The following is a 23,711-nucleotide window of genomic DNA, read 5'->3' as shown; positions in this document are numbered from 1 at the left end:
GTCAATGAGGACAGAGGCCAATATTAATCAGGTGGAGCACGATGGCCAGGTGTTGCTAGACTGGCAGGAGCACACAGTTTTTTGACCATGTGAGAACAGACAATGTGTCACAACGAATGTTTGGATTTATTTTATTTTTTGGAACAGACAAATGGATTTTGTAAGGGAACGTATCTTTTGGTTTGTGTTGGAAAACCTACAAATTTAGAAATAAATAACCATTCACATTAAAACCTGGACATTGCATTTGTTTATTGCACGCGTCTAAACTAAGTCTTCAAGCAACCACAGTGACCTTTCCTTTGATAAGCCATGGGGTCACTACAGTATTGTTAGGGATGAACAGCCTTTTCCAAGGCGAGTTTCCTCTGACATGAGGTCCGTCAACAAAATAGAGCCAAATTGATGGTTCCAGTTACAATAAAAAAAAATTATATAAAAAGTACAGCCAACACAATTACAAATAGAATCACACTAATAACTATACAAAATATATCCCATGGGACAGAGATCCAGTGCCCACCCCCGGACAGGCCAGCGTTACCTGTCCGGCAGTTGGCACAAAGAGATCTCCCGCATGTAAGCTTAAAGTCAAGCCCCCCTTCATGTCCATCGATTGGACAATACCTTGTTCTGTTGATCCTTATCTTTCTCCATGTTAGGTGTTAGTCAACCCAACCCCGTCAACATTCCTGAGCGGGCCCCGTCATCTGCTCCATCCTCCAGCCTGTGTCCTTGATTTACTCACATTAACTTATTTGGTGAGGGCTTGATGTTTTCTGGATTCCTTCCACAATCACGTAATACATCATATATGGTGTCTCGCTATTGGACTTCTGTGCTCGCCACGGTTTGTCCATGACATCTGATCTGCGGCTGTATGTCTTGGACACTCAGGTGAAGGTGAGCTGTCAACTGATCACCACCTGATGGTGAGTCGGATCAGATGACGGCGGAGCCGGCTAGAAACGTGTAGTGAGGGTGAACTGGGAACGTCTGGCGGAGGATCCTGTCCGGGAGGTCTTCAACTCCCACCTCCGGAAGAACTTGTATATGTATATGTATATATATATATATATATATATATATATATATATATATATATATATATATATATATATATATATATATATATATAAAACTATATATCTATAGAGAGATATATAAAAAAATTCCTGTTGCACAGACCAATACCTCTCTTAACCTCCAGGCATGTGTAACCTCTGTGAGATGTATCTTGGCCAAATGAACCTCATGGAGCTGGACAGGCTTGTGGTAACAGCAGTTTATTCCACATCTGCATTCATGACAAAGGACAACATAGTACGGTCATCTTGTGTGGGCAACAGCGCATGCTCTGTCTATTCGTGAATCCTGCGTTGCTCTGAGGATTAACCATTTTTAATACACTAGTACAGTGGTACAATGAAACAGTGATCGTATAGTGGATTTAAATATATGTGACTAAAATAAATTAAATGGAACATAAACTGTCCCTCTCTTAAATGTATGAGAAATACAAAATAAATATATAATCCAAAATATATTTATACAGAGTTCTCACACTGGACTGTTACCTTTGTTTAACGTATTATTCATTTTATAACAACAATTGTGTAACAGTAAACATGTATACTATAGAGAATACTCCATCTGCATGTTTAAAACATTAACACACTCAATAGAACAACATACTGTAACATATAAGGTCAGATCAGTCTCAATAATTGCAAATGCACACAGAGAGACTTACAATTTGCCCTGGATTTTTTACAACATGTGGTGTCTGCTGGATTGGGTGGTCGGGAACAGTGCCCATGGACTGGCAGACCGGGGTGGTGGTTCCCATCTTCAAGAAGGGGGACCGGAGAGTGTGCTCGAACTATCGTGGTATCACACTGCTCAGCCTCCCAGGAAAAGCTTATGCCAGGGTGCTGGAGAGGAGGCTCCGACCGCTTGTCGAACCTCAGATTCAAGACGAACAGTGCGGATTCCGTCCCGGTCGTGGAACAGTGGACCAGCTCTTTACCCTCGCAAGATTACTGGAGGGGTCCTGGGAGTTTGCCCAACCAGTTTACATGTGCTTTGTAGACCTGGAGAAGGCTTTCGACCGGGTCCCTCGGGGGTTTTTGTGGGGGGTGCTGCGGGAGTATGGGGTGCCGGACCCGTTGGCACGGGCCATCCGGTCTCTGTACGCCTGCAGTAGGAGCTGTGTTCGTCTCCTCGGTAGTAAGTCAGACACGTTCCCGGTGGGTGTTGGCCTCCGCCAGGGCTGCCCTTTATCACCGGTCCTGTTCGTGACCTTCATGGACAGGATATCTAGGCGCAGCCAGGGGGCGGAGAGGATCCGGTTCGGGAGTCTCGGGATCGCCTCTCTGCTGTTCGCGGAAGATGTGGTCCTGTTTGCCTCCTCGGACCGTGACCTCCAGCATTCACTGGGGCATTTTGCAGCCGAGTGCGAAGCGGCAGGGATGAGAGTTAGCACCTCCAAATCTGAGGCCATGGTGCTCTGCCGGAAACCGGCGGATTGCTCCCTCCAGGTGGGGGCAAACTGCCTACCCCAAGTGAAGGAGTTCAAGTATCTCGGGGTCTTGTTCACGAGTGAGGGTAAGGTGGAGCGGGAGATCGACAGGCGGATCGGTGCGGCTGCAGCAGTAAAACAGGCGCTGTACCGGTCCGTCTTAGTGAAGAGGGAGCTGAGCCGGAAGGCAAAGCTCTCCATTTACTGGTCGGTCTACGTTCCAACCCTCACCTATGGTCACGAACTCTGGGTCGTGACCGAAAGAACGAGATCTGGGATACAAGCGTCCGAAATGAGCTTCCTCCGTAGGGTGGCCGGGCTCAGCCTTAGAGATAGGGTAAGGAGCTCGGACATCAGGGGGGAGCTTGGAGTCGAGTCGCTGCTCCTTCGTGTCGAAAGGAGTCAGCTGAGGTGGTTCGGGCATCTAGTCAGGATGCCTCCTGGACGCCTCCTGTTGTGCGTCGGAACGCAGGGAACAAGTGTGCGGCTCAGGCTTTCAACGGACGAGCAGAATCGAGAGGTAAAATCACAAATATTTATTCACCATTCAAAAAGCAGAGTATTGCATCCCATACAGTTATACGTGCACGGTCCTAATCAAAACATTCAACAGGGTTGAATGTCCAAGGAAAAGGCCCTTAAACAGAGCGAGCGGAAGCTTCATATAGGATTCCTCTTGAGAGGTCCCATTGGTTAAGACTATTGTAGCAGGCGGAGCTTATTTTAGCTAGAAGCTGCCTGATTGGAGCACTGAGTATTTCCACCCACACTAGCTCACGTCCATTGGTTGTGGTCTTCATCCATCAGTGTGTGTGCATGTTGTCGGGGTGCAAGGGTGGGGGCGTACTGGAGCTGGCATAATCCAGTTTGCAGGATGGGGTTGCCCTTGACTAACGTCTGGGATGCTACTGTATATCTTCCTCCCCTTTGCCCTAGTCAATGATAAGGGCAGTGTGTGGTGGGACCGGGCGCTCCCTTATTTTGTCTTTTCCCACTGAGTTCGGCCTTGGGCTCTCGTAACTCGGCGCGAATTTACGTGACCTTAACGCTAGGGTCCATGCTGTGTGTTGTTTAGGCTGAAGCAAGCTAGTGTGCATATTTACCTTAATGCTGTATTAAAATGCTCTATAGTCTCAAGTTATTTGCCAACAGTGTAATGTATTTATTTTTTCTACACTCCCATTAGAGGTTTTCCGGGCACGTCCAACTGGTAGGAGGCCCCGGGGAAGACTGAGGACACGCTGGAGGGATTATATCTCCCGGCTGGCCTTGGAACGCCTCGGGATCCCCCAGAATGAGCTGGAAAGTGTTGCGGGTGAGAGGGAAGCTTGGGTCGGCCTGCTGAACCTGCTGCCACCACGACCCGACCCCGGATAAGCGGGTGATAATGGATGGATGGTGTCTGCTGTCAGATCTAAGAGACAATCAGCTCTCTGATGTGGCGACAGCCAGCCGTTTCCCATCATGCATTGGGCTACGCAGTCGGAGAGCTCCTGCAGCACTTGGCTCTAAAATCGATGGCGGCCTCGCTCTCGTGAGAGTATCGTTGACCACGTGTGCATGACGTCAGAGCAAGTCGGACATAAATAAATCTAACCGGCATGCATTGCGCGCCGATAGCCGGCGATCGATTCTGCGCAGAACTGGCTCATCTCGAACGAGCCTATAATTTCAAGGCAACGTAGTTGAGGCCGGCCCTCCGCCTTTTTTGTTAAGCTGTCACTCATACCACGCCCCTGTCGTTAAAACCACGCCAGATCCCTGCCAAAAGGATGAACCTGAAAAAAAAACGATCTGCAAGTGAAAAAAAGATCTGAACCTGACAAGATTCGAAACTGTAATTGAAAATATAAAATCTGCTACTGAAAAATGAAATATTTTATTGGAAGAAAAGAACAAATCTAAATATTTAAAACAAAACTTTTCATAGTTATTTAGAATACGTTGTTGAATTTCTCAATGTTGAAAACCAAATCTTTAATTTTCAGGTTAAAATCCTTTTTTCAAACGTGCAAAACTATTGGCCTGGATTTAACTCCATCGTGCAATGGCTAAAACACAGCAGGAGGCAAGGCACTGTCCAATTAAAATGTATGATAGATTTATTTAAAATGTTCCAATTTCTTTTGTCACTATACAATTGGTAACTGTTTATATATTTTGCATATAGAATATACTGTTACTGTATTTTGGCATTTGAGCAAAACTTTTATTTCTTCTTATTTGGTGCAGAATACAGTTTTGTATTTAAACTAAGATTTCATTACTGTAATTAGGTTTAAATCAGTTCCAAACCAAACCTACGCCCTTGTGTGAATGCAGCATGGAGTGTGAATAGACAGCAGTCCACTGCATACAAAATTACCTTCAAAATAAAAGCACAGGATTTTTTTCTTAATATTGATCATATGTCTTTCAAGTCAAGAGCCACATACATGTTTTTGACATCTGTGCATTAAAGCCTGAACATTGTACTTTGAGGTTGGGGCCTGGATGAGAAGCATTGCATCTGAAGACCATCCCAAACTAATAGTTACATTAACTCTTGTCACTACCATTTAAAACAATGTTTAGCATCTTCTTCACAGCAATTAGTAAAAAATAATCTGGAAACAATGTATTAGATAACAATTTTAATAAATATTAGTTCACTGTAGGGATCCAAACTCAGTATGAAACCTGAAAGTCAAGATAAGATGAACATTAGTACTAGTTAACCAGCCTAGTCATCATTTGTGCAAATACATTTTGTCAACATACCTTGACCTGATTGTGGCCGCCAGCTTGGCGGTTAGCTGGCTGCCTGAAGCCTCCATGGGAAGAAGCTGGTCTACCAGCCTGTCCATAACCAGCCATCACAGGATTGGGATCCTTGACGCTCTGGGGGGCTGCAAAGTCACCAGTGTCGGGCTTCATCTGCTGCTGAGGACCGGGTTGGCCGTCTCTCACATAGTGAACATCTTCCCAGTAGTCTCTGCCCTGCTCATAGCTGTTGCTGGCGTGACTGACGGTGCCTGGAGGATACTGGCCGGTCATGAACATGAAGTCAAAGTAAGGGTACGGGCCAGAGAACGGGTAGGGGCCGGGGAACGGGTTGGGGCCCCAGCTTTCACCGATGTTGCCGTGTTGCTGAGGTTGGCTAGTAAAGCTTTGGCCAGCATACTCTTGCTCATAAAATGGTGGTGGAGACAGCCTGCCTTGTTCCTCGGTCTCCCTCTCGTTGTCACCATGCTCAAAGCTTTTCTCAAAATGGGACAACTCTCCCGCCTGGTACATTGGCCCCGTTGGAAAAAATGGATCCAGTTCCTCATATAAACTGGAGACAGCTGGAGAGCCAGACGACATCTCCTCACCTCCAGAGAGGCTGTGAGGAGCCCAGTTCATGTCTGAGAATAGGAAGAGAGACCAGTATGAAACTCACATATGTTCAAGACATGGGTCAAGCCAAGAGTTGCTAGCGATTATGGCCGTATACCTTTAACAAAGTTACCAAACTGTAGAGACACAGAACAATAAGCATTGGATGGTCACCTTGAGTGCCAGGTTGAAAAGCAGCTTCTGGTTGTGCGGCACTGGCAGGGTTACTCCTCACAACAGGTTCTCTGTATCCTGAGAACACCGGTCCAGAAGAGCTGGAGACAGCAGATGGTGCTGGTCTTTGAACAGTGGGCTGTGGTCGAGCCTGATAAGATGGTGTGGGGAGCCCTGTAGAAGGAGCTCTTTTAGGCATAACCACTTCAGATGAAAACTGGCCAGAAGGAGCTCCCTGGTACGAGTCCAAAGTAGGAGCAGCGTTTGGGTAACCGCTGCCATAAGCACCAGGATTAGAGCCTGGGTACAAAAACACAATTTTAATCAGAAGTGAATTAACAGAAACATGTTTACCTATAGTGGATGATACTTTACCTTTCTTATAAGGAAAGCAGCAAATGTCCACAATCAGCAGAGCAAAGAGAGACACCCTGAAAACATAAAAAGATAATATCAACAAGTGTTTCCCAGTAAACAGTGCAAACTTCACCAACCTCCAGCTACTTACCCTGAGACAAACCGTGCAGTCATCATGTTGAAGGACAATGCATGAAAAGCTGTCAATGGTGGAGGGTTATAAGAGTAACCAGAGATCAGAACTGACCAATCAGAGCTTAACGAGTTAACGACATACAGCTTCTGGTATATGACTCACAGTTGATGGATCAAGCCTCATTACTTACACAAGCCAATATTGACATCTCAGAAGTGTGTGTGGAAGGGGGGGGGGGGAGACACATATGCACATGTTCCATTTATAGTGCAACAATTTAAAGAATGTATTGAAAGTCTGGTACATTTACGTGAATGATGTATTGTATTTATAGTGCAAACAAATACAAATATTAAGCAGTCTAATGGGAATTGGAATATAATTTAAGACCGCCGTGAAAACATAGCCATCATCAAGAACACGTCCAAATGTAAAATGACAGCAAACTTTTTCAACAGAATATTTTGTTCAGTTTTTGTGTGTGTGTGTGTGTGTGTGTGTGTGTGTGTGTGTGTGTGTGTGTGTGTGTGTGTGTGTGTGTGTGTGTGTGTGTGTGTGTGTGTGTGTGTGTGTGTGTGTGTGTGTGTGTGTGTGTGTGTGTGTGTGTGTGTGTGTGTGTGTGTGTGTGTGTGTGTGTGTGTGTGTGTGTGTGTGCATTTATAGATACAATTGGCTTGTGTAAGTAATGAGGCTTGATCCATCAACTGGGAGTCATATACCAGAAGCTGTATGTCGTTAACTCGTTAAGCTCTGATTGGTCAGTTCTGATCTCTGGTTACTCTTATAACCCTCCACCATTGACAGCTTTTCATGCATTGTCCTTCAACATGATGACTGCACGGTTTGTCTCAGGGTAAGTAGCTGGAGGTTGGTGAAGTTTGGACTGTTTACTGGGAAACACTTTTGATATTATCTTTTTATGTTTTCAGGGTGTCTCTCTGTGCTCTGCTGATTGTGAACATTTGCTGCTTTCCTTATAAGAAAGGTAAAGTATCATCCACTATAGGTAAACATGTTTCTGTTAATTCACTTCTGATTTAAATTGTGTTTTCTTGTACCCAGGCTCTAATTCTGGTGCTTATGGCAGCGGTTACCCAAACGCTGCTCCTACTTTGGACTCGTACCAGGGAGCTCCTTCTGGCCAGTTTTCATCTGAAGTGGTTATGCCTAAAAGAGCTCCTTCTACAGGGCTCCCCACACCATCTTATCAGGCTCGACCACAGCCGGGGCCCAGTGTCCCTCAGCCCACTGGTCAAAGACCAGCACCATCTGCTGTCTCCAGCTCTTCTGGACCGGTGTTCTCAGGATACGGAGAACCTGTTGTGAGGCGTAACCCTGCCAGTGCCGCACAACCAGAAGCTGCTTTTCAACCTGGCACTCAAGGTGACCATCCAATGCTTATTGTTCTGTGTCTCTACAGTTTGGTAACTTTGTTAAAGGTATACGGCCATAATTGCTAGCAACTCTTGGCTTGACCCATGTCTTGAACATGTATTTTTCATAGTCTCTCTTCCTGTTCTCAGACATGAACTGGGCTCCTCACAGCCTCTCTGGAGGTGAGGAGATGTCGTCTGGCTCTCCAGCTGTCTCCAGTTTATATGAGGAACTGGATCCATTTTTTCCATCGGGACCAATGTACCAGGCGGGAGAGTTGTCCCATTTTGAGAAAAGCTTTGAGCATGGTGACAACGAGAGGGAGACCGAGGAACAAGGCAGGCTGTCTCCTCCACCATTTCATGAGCAAGAGTATGCTGGCCAAAGCTTTACTAGTCAACCTCAGCAACATCGGTGAAAGCTGGGGCCCCAACCCGTTCCCCGGCCCCTACCCGTTCTCTGGCCCGTACCCTTACTTTGACTTCATGTTCATGACCGGCCAGTATCCTCCAGGCACCGTCAGTCACGCCAGCAACAGCTATGAGCAGGGCAGAGACTACTGGGAAGACGTTCACTATGTGAGAGACGGCCAACCCGGTCCTCAGCAGCAGATGAAGCCCGACACTGGTGACTTTGCAGCCCCCCAGAGCGTCAAGGATCCCAATCCTGTGATGGCTGGTTATGGACAGGCTGGTAGACCAGCTTCTTCCCATGGAGGCTTCAGGCAGCCAGCTAACCGCCAAGCTAACCGCCAAGCTGGCGGCCACAATCAGGTCAAGGTATGTTGACAATGTATTTGCACAAATGATGACTAGTATGTGTAACTGGTACTAATGTTCATCTTATCTTGACTTTCAGGTTTCATACTGAGTTTGACTAACTGAATGATGTGCTTTTTTCTTCATGCCAAATTATGTCTGCATTGCCTTTGGAAATAAATGACTTTTGCAGAGCAAAATATGTTTTACTTTAAAATTGTGATAAATACTTGACTAACTATTGCAGACTTGGTTATATTAAGCTTATACTTCAATATGTAGACCTTATTGGTATTGCCTTTACCCAACTATGCCTTAAATCCACCTGCTGAATTGGCTGTATTAATTTTATTACACCATCTGGTACGGGTGCAACGAAATGTTCACAGCACTTTTTCCTATTTAACACTTGTTCAATGGTCAATTTATTTCTCTACACTGGACTTTTTGAGGATTATATGGATAGCCATATTTGACTTTAAAGTGGACTCATTTCAAAGATCCCAGCCACTGTAGTGCCCAAAATGACTGAGTAAAAAAACAAAAGGTGATGGTGGAAAAAGGGGGTGCTGTTCACGTCTACTGCAATCTGTAGGAAGAATGGAGCTGAAATGTATACCCTTTATACTAAGGTTTGTATAAAGGGTTTAATGTCCCAACTCTTGATGCAGGGCCCATGACCTTAATTGACCTGTAGACTAATGGGTGCCAAAGATCAGAGGCCCACATAACGACGCAACTGGAGCCCATCTGAACACTGCTCTACTAAAGGACATGTTTTCCAACTGATTCGTAAAACATTGGAGAACCGGTGTTGCACCTAGTGTTAAGTTGATCCTTTAATCCCACGGTGTGGACACTACAGCAACATAATGCAATTCAGTTTATTTTGTATAGCCCAATATTAAAAATTTTCCTCAGTGCTTTACAATCTGTACACATACGACATACCTGTCCCAGGACCTCAGATCAGGAAAAACTCCCCAAAAATAACCTTTCACAGGGAAAAAATGGAAGAAACCTTCAGGAGAGCAACAGAGGATGGACAGAAGCAATGTCATGTGTACATAATGAACAGAGTTACATAAACACATTCAATGTTTCATGGACAATCCATGAAACAAAAGGAGGTAGAGAGGAGCAGGGCCAAGGCAGGAGGCATCGAACTCAGCCAGGTCCAATGGACCCCATGAGATGTGAAGTCACAGACTCTAGGGAGGAAGCGCAATGGAGTGTAAATTCATCCATAAGTAGAGAAGAGGAGATAGGTGTTCAGTGTATCCTAAAACATCCCCCAGCTGCCTCTAAGCCTATAGCAGCATATCAAGGGGCTCGACCAGGGCAAACCTGATTCAGCCCTAACCAAGCACTATTAAAGAGGAAAGTCTTAAGTCTACTCTTAAATGAGGTGACTGTGTGACATAGTGGACTACAATCAGAGACAAGGATGGAATACATGTAATCACACAAAGTAAAACAAAATATGATGGAGGCTTTGTCAGGTTAAGAAACCTTGCATAGCCCCTCAACACAGGTGTTCTCCCCCTGCTGAAAGAGAATAATTACTTTTTTAACATGTTGACATAAGTATGTTCTGCACCTCTGACAGTTTCATTTAAAGGGGATTTCACTTGCGTTAAATGACAAATCTTAAAGTTGCACAAGACCATGAGCTCAAAATATCTTCCATAAAAAGATGGGTATCTGTGTGAATTCAGACTAAAGATAACAGAACAATTTAAAGATACTGCCATATCAAACTCCTGTTTTTAACAGAAGGAATCAATTAAAATGTGCAAAAAGGCTCACCATTTGACAGAATTTAAGATAGGATGCTGCTGTAACTTATGACTTTCCTGGATGCTACCGGCTTCTTGAGAGAAATCTTGCCATTTTTTTCTTAGCAATTATCTCCTGAGAAGTTGATCTTAAATTAGCAGCACTTGTATTGGTTGAGCTGTATGTCTGAACAGGAATACAATGTCTAAATTAATCAGTTGGCAACAATTCAAGATACCCGATAGTTAACATCTCAGTGTAGCGTTTCCATTTGACTATAGCATATTTCACTTGAATCTAATGTCATAAGAATTAGTGCAGCATGGAGAACTGTCTATTACAGTCAACACAATATAACCAAAACATTTAAATATTACAATAACAAAATGGTTGTACGCAGTGACTTTACTCACCTCCACTAACTGGACTTGCACTTTAAATATATTGACAGAATAGTTTGCAGTAAGTACATGTTTTGTAGAGTCATGCCTTTTGGTCACACTGGAAGAAGAGAAATTACTGTTTCTTACTTTGCCCCATTTTCTCTATTAATATATTTGAGCATGTCTTTATAAAACAAGAGTCAGAGCTGAGTACGTGACATTGCTTGGACCAGTTTCATTAAATTAACCTGTTAAATCCACTAGCAGACTAAATAATTCTGACAAGGTGGAGCCAGAGCTGGAATGATGACCTTGTTGAGTTCAATAGAAGCACATTTCAACCCCAGAAGACGACTAAACCATTGTCAATAAGAGTCAGTTCGATGTCATTAAATTGTTGTTTTAAGAGTTAAACACAAAAGGGGAGCCAAGACTTTGTTTCTTATTGTTTTAACTCCGTTGTATGTGTTTTGGTTTTTATGTTGTTTGGATTTGTCGTATTGTAAAGCACTTGTAACTATGTTGTTGAAATACTAAAGTTGATTATGTCACAAGTGAAACATGAAATAAATGGTTTATCAAACATATATGGCCTGTCATCCTTTTACAGGTCCCCACATTTGTTTTATTTTAACTGAAGGATCAGATACCTCCACATGAATACAAACAGAGGGATTACACATAATTCAGCTACAGTTCATTTAAAGGGTGGCCAAGCTCTCATACTGCATTTGACATGCTATGTACTGAGGCATAATAAATAGTATGGCAGTATATGTGAATGAACAGAGTCTGCTTGTATCGCTGCTTCTCTCTCAATGCTTCCTCCAGGTCCAAATGCCCCTTTATTTCATCTGCTGCTGAAAATACTAAATTACACAATTATAATTGATTGGTTTATGTACATTTTGATTGGTCTTATAATGAATTACAGTTATAAGTTACATACAGTATAACTACAATAATCCAATGTGTGGTGGTGGGCCTATTTATCTCATTTACTTCTCATAAACAATTTGTCTTCAGAGTATTCCTGAATGAATTAAAAGGCTGCAGCAGTGCCACCTCACAAAGTCTGATAAGCAATAGAAACACAATCAATTAATAGGATCTAGGCCGGGGGTCTCAAACTCGCGGCCAGCGGGCCAATTGCGGCCCCCGGGACGATATTGTGTGGCCCCCTACTTGACATCAAAGTTTAGTGTGAGTGCAGCTCTCGGGTTTTTCTCACATGCACCTATGTTCTGAAGAACCGTTCATGTTCTGAAGAACCGTTCATGTTCTGAATTGTTATTAATGAAGATTGGATCAGTTGTACTTTTTTTTTTAATACTTGATGCGGCCCAGCCTCACCAAGACTCTACCTCCAGCGGCCCCCAGGTAAATTGAGTTTGAGACCCCTGATCTAGGCTGAAATACATGATTGAATTCAGTATGTGAATAGAAGACTACACTTGGGCTGTTCAGTCTGTTGGCGCCACCATATGAGCACTTCATTGTAATGCCTTGTGAGATGGGTTTGTTTCAGTGTATGTAACTTCCTGAATTGTTGTGTTTAAGCTCTCCAGCACTAAATACCCTTATTTGTCTACCACAAATAGAAATGTTTCAAACTTCTCCAACTACAATATATCATATAATTAATTGTCAAATACAAAGACTACTATTACTATAACTGGCTTCGCTGCTATGGTAAGTTGTAAGAGTAAGGGATAATAATTCAAATGCATCAAGTAATTCGCTGTAGCAGCTGGGTGCTTTGAAATTAGCAGATGTACAATACTCCATATGACTACTCTCATAAATTACAACCAGTTATATAATTACATTTTTTAAATTTTCAGTATTAAACTTCAGTTCACTGATTTTAGATACTTCCACTCCTGCTCTCAAGTGTTTCACAGCAGCCGCTGTCAGTCAGACTCTGAAGCAGAGAGATTCAATGAAGACTCTTTAACACAAGAGATTTACAGACAAGCAGTAACAAGGTAAGCAAACCCGCTAAGAATATCTTCAAGCTGCAACAAAGACAAACTGACAAAAGACAAGGGCACAGCAACCAAGTACACAAGGAAAAGAGGGTGATAACGAGGGACAAACGAAACTCATCAGGACTCTGCAGACCGAGGAAACACATAAGGGCAGAAAGGGAAGTTGTCTGAAATGAAAGAAATGTGAGATTTTCAAAGTAAAACCGGAAACTTTAAATTAGTATCACACAGTAGAGCCGATTGTGACATTTTTTCCATGATAAGGACACAAAAAGTGAAACAAAAGATATTTAGTTAAATACACAAAACATAATGGATGTAGGTAATTATTGTGGTGTGCATTAACTACATTTGCAGGACTTATTTTCCAAGTAGTCTGTAAAGAATGACTATATATTATTTTTTAAATGAATGCCTAGAGGGGGCCTTCAGTTACATTATTTTCTATGGCCATGAGAGGGTATTCTTGATTCAGTTGGTGCATCAGAGTTTCTCCATTGAAGCACAATATTTTGTCTGTAAGATAAAAAGACCCAAAATGCAAAGATGAAGACAGAGGTAATGTTAAAGAAACTTTCACATACAATGTATTAATGTTGCCTGCTCTGAGCCACATTGTATAGAGATGTTTGGATTTCTTTTTCCAGGGTTGTGGGAGCATCGTCTCTCACATAGTGAACATCTTCCCAGTAGTCTCTGCCCTGCTCGTAGCTGCTGCTGGCATGACTGGCTGTGCCTGGAGGATACTGGCCGGTCAGGAACATGAAGTCGAAGTAAGGGTACGGGCCAGAGTACGGGTAGGGGCTGGGGAACGGGTACGGGTCAGCTTCTACCGATGTTGGAGTCTGGCTGAAGTTGGCTGGTGGTAATCAAAAATGAAGTCAACTAAAGCATGTTTTACTTGAGTGGAAGAGTTGCCAGAGTTAAAAAGTGACCATGTTGGTGCCAACTTCTTATAGTTTGTCTGTATCTACAATAGACAATCCCCATTAGACTGCTAAACATTTGAATTGTCTTGTGTTCTAAATAGAACATAATTTACCGAAATGTCAATCTAAATACATACATCAGAAACAAATAGATTGGAGTCTGATGTGTCATGTTTCCTTATATCAAACTATTAATACTTAAATGGATCATGTGCACACGTTGTTTCTGAGATGTCAATATTGGCTTGTGTTTGTAATTGCTGAGGCTTGATTGCTGAGGCTGTATGTCGTTAACTCGTTAAGCTCTGATTGGTCAGTTCTGATCTCTGGTTACTCTTATAACCCTCCACCATTGACAGCTTTTCATGCATTGTCCTTCAACATGATGACTGCACGGTTTGTCTCAGGGTAAGTAGCTGGAGGTTGGTGAAGTTTGGACTGTTTACTGGGAAACACTTGTTGATATTATCTTTTTATGTTTTCAGGGTGTCTCTCTTTGCTCTGCTGATTGTGGACATTTGCTGCTTTCCTTATAAGAAAGGTAAAGTATCATCCACTATAGGTAAACATGTTTCTGTTATTTCACTTCTGATTTAAATTGTGTTTTCTTGTACCCAGGCTCTAATCCTGGTGCTTATGGCAGCGGTTACCCAAACGCTGCTCCTACTTTGGACTCGTACCAGGGAGCTCCTTCTGGCCAGTTTTCATCTGAAGTGGTTATGCCTAAAAGAGCTCCTTCTACAGGGCTCCCCACACCATCTTATCATGCTCGACCACAGCCGGGGCCCAGTGTCCCTCAGCCCACTGGTCAAAGACCAGCACCATCTGCTGTCTCCAGCTCTTCTGGACCGGTGTTCTCAGGATACAGAGAACCTGTTGTGAGGAGTAACCCTGCCAGTGCCGCACAACCAGAAGCTGCTTTTCAACCTGGCACTCAAGGTGACCATCCAATGCTTATTGTTCTGTGTCTCTACAGTTTGGTAACTTTGTTAAAGGTATACGGCCATAATCGCTAGCAACTCTTGGCTTGACCCATGTCTTGAACATATGTGAGTTTCATACTGGTCTCTCTTCCTATTCTCAGACATGAACTGGGCTCCTCACAGCCTCTCTCGAGGTGAGGAAATGTCGTCTGGCTCTCCAGCTGTCTCCAGTTTATATGAGGAACTGGATCCATTTTTTCCAACGGGACCAATGTACCAGGCGGGAGAGTTGTCCCATTTTGAGAAAAGCTTTGAGCATGGTGACAACGAGAGGGAGACCGAGGAACAAGGCAGGCTGTCTCCTCCACCATTTCATGAGCAAGAGTATGCTGGCCAAAGCTTTACTAGTCAACCTCAGCAACACGGCAACATCGGTGAAAGCTGGGGCCCCTACCCGTTCCCCGGCCCCTACCCGTTCTCTGGCCCGTACCCTTACTTTGACTTCATGTTCATGACCGGCCAGTATCCTCCAGGCACCGTCAGTCACGCCAGCAACAGCTATGAGCAGGGCAGAGACTACTGGGAAGATGTTCACTATGTGAGAGACGGCCAACCCGGTCCTCAGCAGCAGATGAAGCCCGACACTGGTGACTTTGCAGCCCCCCAGAGCGTCAAGGATCCCAATCCTGTGATGGCTGGTTATGGACAGGCTGGTAGACCAGCTTCTTCCCATGGAGGCTTCAGGCAGCCAGCTAACCGCCAAGCTAACCGCCAAGCTGGCGGCCACAATCAGGTCAAGGTATGTTGACAATGTATTTGCACAAATGATGACTAGTATGTGTAACTAGTACTAATGTTCATCTTATCTTGACTTTCAGGTTTCATACTGAGTTTGGATCCCTACAGTGAAAAAATATTCATGACTAATAAAAAGTTTTCCAATGCTAAGTTTGTTTTCTTTAGTTGACTAGTTACTGAAACAATTGGTTTCAGGTCTTTCCTCTTTGCATGCATGTACTTGACCTCTGACAGTTTATGCTCATATGACGGAGATCAATATATAGGAGTCATATTTAATTGTCATCACTTTAAAATTATTGCTGCCTGGCTTTCTCATTTTTAGCTTGAAGTGATGAGTACAAACCTGGGAAATGTGAAAGGCCTTTGAGGTACTGGAAACCAACCTTACTGGTTATTTGTGGCTTCATGGGAGGGAACCTTTTTTTAAAATGACATTTTAATGCAGTTAATATGGAGGTTGTTTGCCCTGCCATTATGGCTTTTTCAGAAGACCGCCCAATAGTTTTCCATTGAAAACCTTTTGTCATGCAGGGACTCTTATTTTTATGAACTATTGCTTTAAAGGTGCAGTGCTTGACGACATGTTTATTTTTAGCAGGTGGCATTATTCCGTTGACTGTCCTGCCTGTTGAAATGTATCGATGTTCTAAAGGTAACTGGGCCACTGAACTCAAAGCGGATTCAGTTCAGCTATCTTGACCTAGCATCAACGACACCAGCCAAGAGGGACTGGCTGATCTTATTGGAGAGTTGTCTTATTTTTGGCTCTGTCACCCCTCGGACGCAGCAAACAGAACCTGTTCACATGGATGCCATGGGGAGGAAGGAATGACGGGGAAACATTTCACTGTTTAAAGACTTTCTCTCTTAGATCTCCTATCCATTTTTTGGTGGAGCTCTGGTCATTCAATTGAATTATTTCAAGTATCTGTTTAATCAAAGACATTAAGTGTTTTGACATCACACTTGTTTTCTCTAAAGGAGATTGGAAGGGTTAATTTCCATTACACCTGTGTGAGAGACCATGCTGGGTATTAAAAGCTTATCGTGTGTTGCAGGCTCACCATTATTTCAAGTCTGGAGTGCCTTTTGCTGGAGCTGAATAAATAGACAATGTAATTTAAGCCATGATAAAAGCATCCCTGGCATCAGGGACCATTAACAAACAATACAGTCTCAGAGTTGGTCACTATACTTTCATCAGCTGAATAGTTGAATCTAAGCAGTGACCATCACAACCGGCTGTGATCATAGCAGACATCCACAATACCAATTTGACATCCAATATTTGTTTAACTGATTAATAGTGCGCATATGTCTGTGTTGTGTTGCTATATGTATCAGCAAGTGCAGATTGCAGTGAAGTGTGGTGTCAGCTACAGTCGGCACACTCTGGTATGCAGCCTGGTGCGGTTAACCATGTGCATAACATTCATAACCTCTTAAAGGATTTCCAGGATCATTTATTTTATTTTCACTGAGTTTTCTGATGCATACTGTGAGTCAAAATGGTATGCCTGGTAGAGCCTTTGGAAGAATTCAGCCAACAACTTCTCTCATTCTGGTAGATTTATTTCTCTGATCACAAGCAAATTGCAATCCCAGGGAGTCCCAACAACTCTTCCTTTAACCAGGAAGTCCGGCCCTTACATACACAGATTTCGTCACAGGTTCGTATGCATCATCCTAACTTCTAATTGGTGCTGAACTATCAAGGAGGGCAATAATTCCATCTCCTCCTCTTTTCACAGGACTGAGCCCTGGAAGGCCAGTCCACTTTTCTTAATGAGACTAGTCAAATAACATGCGTGAGTGTTATGGTACGAAGCGCGTATCAATTCTCGAGAAGCAGACATTCCCAGACACAAATTTCACCTGCTATGTGTTATTCTGAACTTGAGTAACCTGACAAAAGCATAACATTCTAACAATATAAGCATTTATATTATCAATACATCAATCTTTTTACAATCTTTTTCAATTTCAGTCTCAAAAGATGCTGCTTTTTGCTCAACTGTATAGTAAAAAGCTGCATATATTATAGATATTGAGTGTGGACATCTTTAGGTCTATCTACAGTTTATATAAATACAGTATATGTATTTTAGTATTTTTGCTCTGTGACATAAAAATGGCTTACTAGTCCCTTTACTCTTTTGGCTATTGACTCAAGATCATCCGACTAAAATACCATTACCACCCATTATGTGTTCAAATTACATCACGGTCAAACATTTGTATCTTCCTCACACATTTGTAATTCAATGTGCATGATAAATTCACAATTAATGATTCATGTAGAAAATGTACAACAAATTGAGCCAATGTTTTTATATAAATATAGTTTGACTTGTCTACAAAGTTTCAAACTTTAAAAAAACAAAAACAATTACCTCTCATCAGGGTGCTGCTACTGTTTGCATTTAGCTCAAAAAGTAGAAGACAACAGGAGGAGTTCACACCAACACACAGAGGCAGCCTCTGTTGTGCACGCACACACGCGCACACACACACGCACACAAATAAGTGAGGAGAACTTGACTGGCATGAGGCACTTCACTCAAAGTAAAGACAATAATTAAAAATGTTCCTTAACGACAATAATCACACAGTAGCTTTGATTCCACCCATGGACACACATATACAGACAGAAACAAAAAAATAATGGTTTCGTCATTCATTACAATTTTCTTAATAGACGCTTAAATGTAAATCTCTCAACATCTCCTTTGTTTTCTATTTTTAATTGTATAAAGTCCTCTGGTTTTGTCAACACAGTGCAGTAGATGCATAGTTGTGCTTTAGAGATTGGACCACAAGTAGGAGCGAGTGGGACAGATACACAAGAAGGCGTTGACATATTTATAGACTTAGACAGAAGGGAGGAGGAGAAGAAGGATGTAGGGGGTAGGACAAGATAATGACAGACAGAGTGGGATTTATTTTTAAAAACATCTGTTTCGTGTTGAATGAGTAGACACTGTTTGGACAGGACGGGAAGTTGAAAAGTTGGACTAGTCTGGTTTGTCCATGCATCTACTTTGTATGTATATGCCGCAAGTAAAGTGGGAAGAAAAAGAGAAATAGAGAAGCTGTCATGAAGCTAAAGAAAATGGTGGACCAGGAGAGCCATATGGGAGAACAGATAATGACAAATATTTGAGAAAGATGAGATGTGTGAAGTTAAATATAACTTTGAATTGGAATACTTTTTTGAGGACATGAATACAAAAATGAATACAAATACAGTGACAAAGTAAACGGAAAACGTACAGTACCGACATGTCTCCCTGGCGACTTGGCTGTATTATAACACCGCACATTTAATTTGTGGAAGCAACTAGTGTTTTCTGTTTTACTGTCATGGCACCTTTACATTTTCCTGTATTGGTTATAAAAATAAACACATTTAAAAAATCAAACAATTTCATTGGTCAGCCATTTTCTAAATCACATTAAACACATGATACCTTCTGAAGGGATTGCAGGATGTCAAAGCTTAGTCAAATGGTGCCCCAGACTCTTATGAACACAAACCAGCTTGTGCAGTGGGTCCTCAAAACTGGCATGAATCACTGTGCACGTGCCTCATACATATGGAAGGATTTAGACATATGGAAAAGACTCTTTGGTACGTATTATATACAAATCAATATATATTGAGGGTCCCTGGACAGAGAATGTTGTATGTGTAGAGATTGTAATTTCCCCCTCTGAGGAAAATCTGTGATTTTGGGCTAAATAAAATAAATTGAATTGAATATTAGGAAAAGGAAGTGGCAGATTGTGTGTCTGCGAGCATGTGGACTAAACTGCATGTATGCACCTACGTGTGCATTATATGTGTGTGTACAGTCGCGGTTTCCACAGCAGACGCAGCTGTTTGGCCTGGTGGACCGTGCCTATGTCACTGGGATTCTATTTCGGGACCTTGTGTTGCTCAAAAGGTCAGATAAAGAGGCATAGGCATCCTCACAAAGCAGAGGGCGGGGGTGTCTGGTGAAAGGGGGTGAAGGCGGGTATCCACAAACCAAGATACACACACATCACAAACATAGGTGCAAGAGAGGGGGGGGAGAGGAAGACAGGGACAGGAAAGCAAAGTGGTGCAGTGGGAAGACATCGAGCAGTTTTCTTGTGAAGAGGATTCACCTTCGACTGAATTAAAACTTTCCAGGGAAGACAGGAGTGATCGTTTAAGAGTCCTGGGGCAATAGTGGAAAAGAAAGTCTGATTTGACCTTTGATCCAGCTGAAAAACAGACATTTAGTGTTATTATGGATGGGGAATTGCCCTGCCAGGAGGCATCTGGGTCTACAGAGACAACAGGTCAGATTGACAACAACAACAACAACCAGGTCTGTGTGTTTTTGAATTTTTCTTTCAAGTTGCAGCTTTAAAGTGTTCACATTTCTAACAATGACCAGTGTCACTATCAGCACCAGGAAAAGGCAGTGAGTTTATTTGTAGCAACGGCAGGTGTTGTGTTGAAGCGGGTTTGGCTGAATTGGCTGCGCGCCACCTGTTACTCACTCCTGACGGCGGAGCGCAACACACAGAGGCACACAAGTTATGCAAAGTAATGCACACACAAACACACACCGTGGAGTTTCCTGTTCCTTCTGATGAGTCACTGGTCCATGGCCTGACCTGGTGTGACTGTTCCTGCTCTTACATTTTACCAGATTATACAGCATTTCAAAAATCCTTATATTTATTTCTAAAAAGGAAGATTCTGGATTTCACATTTTGTCTGGATGATATTTGAACCCTCAAATTGATTAACAGCACTCATGTCGTAGGAAACAACTTTGACTTTAAACGTAGAGAGCCAAAGGGGTTTTCGTTTATTAGTTAGTTGTGTTCATTTTAAAAGTGTTCCTTGCAATGAAGTTGCCCTGTATTTTAGATTTGGGTGTAAATTACAAAAGGAACATTTTCCATCTGAAAGTTCAACCTCAGCTGTGTACAAAATAAGTGACATATTCAACAAGTCCCCGAGTGGAGCTTCAGGTCTCACGTTACATCAGGCTCTCTAGTTTGAGGACCCCGTAATCCCCAGGGGAAAGTGTGGACACTAATTTTAGAACATCTTAAATAATGTTTTTCAAACAGAAGTAATGCTCCTGAAAATAACCAGAGTCACCAGATTAACAAACAACTTACAACAATTTCAACAGAGACCTAAATGTATCTCTGCAGTGAAACTGGAGCAAGAAAACAACAGAATGTGTTCGGCTTCCACACATGCATGTCTTTTCATTTATAATTATAGTTTTTATAAACTAAAACTCTTCTTTAGCTCCCATGCTAATAAACATACCTAATGAGTGAAGGGAAGTGACGGTATTTTATGTTAGTGTGAACTACAGCTCCGTTCCCCATGACTCAGTCAGGCTTATTTTAAATCATTTGCGTGTGACACATTGATGAGTGAACAGGTCACATCAGAAAAATTTTGAAAATACTTATTGGCTTACATATCATAAGAAAATAAATAAACATATGTTTTAGTCTGCCATTTGACCAGTAAGTTGAGAATGGTATGCAGAATGAGAATGATCATATCATACCGAGCCAATATCCACACACCACAAGTACATTTTTACTGCAATTATTGAAGATGATCCACAAATATTTGCAAGTATCTTGAAAAATATGACTTTCAATCACATCTCATGTCTTTCGTTAAAGAGTTAAGTTGCTCAGTTATCACAGAAATGTTTTAGTTGTTATCATGGAACCTATAAGGAACAGACATGCATTGTAACTTGTATCACACAGTATCTGCAGATAGATTTATAACTAAACTCTATTTCATGCCGCTTGTCCTCCAGACTGATGAGCCAGAGCTGGAGGAGAGTAAAGACCCTCCCACAGGGGAGACAGTGGAAGGTCTCAGGGTAATGAAAGTGGGGGGAAAAGGGGAGGAGGATGCAGTACGAGAGCAGGGAGGAGAAGGGGAGGCCAGTGCTGGAGATAAAGACACGCCCCAGACTCCTCCATCAAAGCATGTGGAAGGTGACGCCGAAGAGGCTGAACTTTCTGACGACAAAGCCTCCACTGATGTTGATGTGAAAGATCCTGAACCGACAAGTGAGGGAAAAGATGGGGAGGCAGAGAGGAAGGAAGAAAAGAAAGTTCAGGTGGAAGAGGCCAAGAGTTGCAAGACTGAGAGAGATGGAGAGGAGATGACAGACAAAAATAAAAAAGAGAAAAAGAAGAGTCTAACACAGGGAGCGTCAAAGGAAACAGACGGAGATAGGGGGGTAAAGGAGGCAGAGAAGAAAAAACAAGTTGAGGAAGTAGACATAGAAACGAAAGACAAAGCAAAGATTAAGGAGGTAGAAAAGCAAGGGAAGCCCAAAAGAAAGAGTGGTCCTCCCTCTTCTTCTCTCTCCCGACCAAGACCCTCTGCACGCTCTCTTAGAGCAGCAGCTAAAAACGACATCATCGCCAAGTTCCAGCAAGGTGCCCCAGAGTAAGTGATTGTACGATACCAGTACCTCACTGGCAGTAAATATGAAAATGAAGGTTTCAGTAAGAATTGTGCGATATTGTGAATTTTTTAGGACACCAATACCACGCAACTTCAAAATTCAGAGGTCATCTGGGGCTGCGGCTACGGGAGCTTCAATCAAACAGAAGATGCTTCAGTGGTGTCGCAGCAAGACTCGCAACTATGACGCGAGTTCAACACACAATCTTCATCACCACATTTCAAGATTTGTCGCCCCGTTTGGGACCATGAGATTTTTACACAATGACATAAATAAGCCTTGGTTCGTCATTCTTCCTGTCCTTTGACCTTTTAGGGTGTCAACATAGAAAACTTCTCATCATCCTGGTGTGACGGGTTGGCGTTCTGTGCTCTGATCCATCGCTTTTTTCCGGATGCTTTTGACTACAGCTCCCTGAATCCAAAAGAGAGGACGAAAAACTTCACTCTGGCCTTCCAAACTGCAGAGTATGGAGTATTTAACTATCTACCCTTCATTTCTTTAACACAATAACAATAAGATTGTTGACCATTCAAGTACTCTATTGTCATCATGCACAACAATTACACAAAAGCAGTTGTTGTTCTAACAATGCTCACACTCATCAGCAAATATGACTCCAAATAAATGATAGTGTTGCTCATAACTGCGAGTATATATATATATATATATATATATATATATATATATATGATAACATGTTTGCCATTTCAACTTAAAAGGGGATAAGTCAATATCCTGTTGATAACTTCTTTCTGCTGCCCACAAGTGGCCAACAAAATCCATTATTGCATGTTCGTTGCCTCATTGCCTCAATGTTTTTCACATTTAATATGACCACAGCCAAATCAGTGAGAAGGTCAGGACTCTTTTACTTTCTGTATGTAGTTGTTTTTTTCTATGTCACTGTTTTGTCTCACCTCAGTTCTCTCCTTTCCTTTCCTCTGTCCCCTCACTCAGGTCCCTGGCCGACTGCTGCCCTCTACTGGAAGTGGAGGACATGATCATGATGGGTAAACACCCGGACCCCATGTGTGTGTTCACATATGTCCAGTCCCTCTGCCACGGCCTCTCTAAAATAGAGAAAGAGAGGAAGGACATCACATCTGGTGATGGGGGAGAGGAGAAAGAGAAGGGAGAGGTGTCACCGGAGAAGGACGAGTGTGCTGAGAACCAAGAGCAGAAACAGGGAGATCTTACAGAGACAGAGGGTGCTGGTGAGGAAGATAACGCACCGAGCAGCTGTGAGATGGAGTGTTCATCAAGACAGAGTCCTCGATGAAAGACTGACTGCAAATAGAAAGACTGAAACGACCAAAAGGATGGTTGATGATGTGTGGTACTTTAATGATTAATAAGTCTTAGTTTGGTGTTGGAATGATTACTGACAATTTGATATTAGTTAGCTGTATTTTTTTTAAGTGTACTGTGCTGTGTTTTTTGCACATGTTTGTTTTGAGATCATAAAGCAGGAATGCCTCGTTGCTCTAAAAGATAATAAAATGATGTACTTGTGAAAGTTGTTTGTGCAGAAAATCTTTGTGTTGGTGTGACACTCAGCCAATATGATTGGGAATGAATGGCATTAAATGGATGATGATTCTCAATTTTTCCAGAGGCAGTCGTATTTTGTATGACAAATTGTATTACTTTATTGAGAAGTCTAAAGTATAATTCAACTAAGGTGTATGAGGAATCAAACGTATTAGGTGAATGGTTGCTGCGTAA

At 42.5% G+C, this 23,711-nt stretch overlaps 4 protein-coding genes across 4 annotated transcripts; 3 read left to right on the top strand and 1 right to left on the bottom strand.

The window, feature by feature from the left end:
• Nucleotides 1-5,139: 5,139 nt before the first annotated feature.
• Nucleotides 5,140-6,586, bottom strand: LOC117737717. The gene is made up of 5 exons (XM_034543842.1): nucleotides 6,561-6,586; nucleotides 6,428-6,483; nucleotides 6,053-6,352; nucleotides 5,282-5,907; nucleotides 5,140-5,200 (listed from the first exon to the last, which is right to left on the bottom strand). Exons 1-5 carry the CDS (start codon nucleotides 6,584-6,586, stop codon nucleotides 5,189-5,191), a joined length of 1,020 nt encoding a protein of 339 aa, XP_034399733.1. The 3' UTR covers nucleotides 5,140-5,188.
• A 788-nt stretch (nucleotides 6,587-7,374) lies between these two features.
• On the top strand, nucleotides 7,375-8,337 carry LOC117737995 (translation initiation factor IF-2-like). Its single transcript, XM_034544255.1, has 4 exons — nucleotides 7,375-7,398; nucleotides 7,475-7,530; nucleotides 7,608-7,928; nucleotides 8,069-8,337. The coding sequence occupies exons 1-4, from the start codon at nucleotides 7,376-7,378 to the stop codon at nucleotides 8,335-8,337; spliced, it is 669 nt and encodes a 222-aa protein (XP_034400146.1). The 5' UTR covers nucleotide 7,375.
• Nucleotides 8,338-14,141: 5,804 nt separating this feature from the next.
• Nucleotides 14,142-15,621, top strand: LOC117737750 (translation initiation factor IF-2-like). The gene is made up of 5 exons (XM_034543901.1): nucleotides 14,142-14,167; nucleotides 14,245-14,300; nucleotides 14,378-14,698; nucleotides 14,844-15,481; nucleotides 15,561-15,621. Exons 1-5 carry the CDS (start codon nucleotides 14,142-14,144, stop codon nucleotides 15,570-15,572), a joined length of 1,053 nt encoding a protein of 350 aa, XP_034399792.1. The 3' UTR covers nucleotides 15,573-15,621.
• Nucleotides 15,622-19,527: 3,906 nt separating this feature from the next.
• Nucleotides 19,528-23,430, top strand: smtnl1 (smoothelin-like 1). The gene is made up of 5 exons (XM_034542810.1): nucleotides 19,528-19,841; nucleotides 21,321-21,964; nucleotides 22,056-22,170; nucleotides 22,299-22,450; nucleotides 22,944-23,430. The coding sequence occupies exons 1-5, from the start codon at nucleotides 19,761-19,763 to the stop codon at nucleotides 23,263-23,265; spliced, it is 1,314 nt and encodes a 437-aa protein (XP_034398701.1). The 5' UTR covers nucleotides 19,528-19,760; the 3' UTR covers nucleotides 23,266-23,430.
• The last annotated feature ends 281 nt before the right edge of the window (nucleotides 23,431-23,711 follow it).

Source organism: Cyclopterus lumpus, chromosome 10 (assembly GCF_009769545.1).
Source record: "Cyclopterus lumpus isolate fCycLum1 chromosome 10, fCycLum1.pri, whole genome shotgun sequence".
Classification (NCBI taxonomy): domain Eukaryota; kingdom Metazoa; phylum Chordata; class Actinopteri; order Perciformes; family Cyclopteridae; genus Cyclopterus; species Cyclopterus lumpus.
The sequence above is the reverse complement of the archived record's forward strand: the minus strand, read 5'-3'. Positions and strand labels throughout refer to the sequence as shown.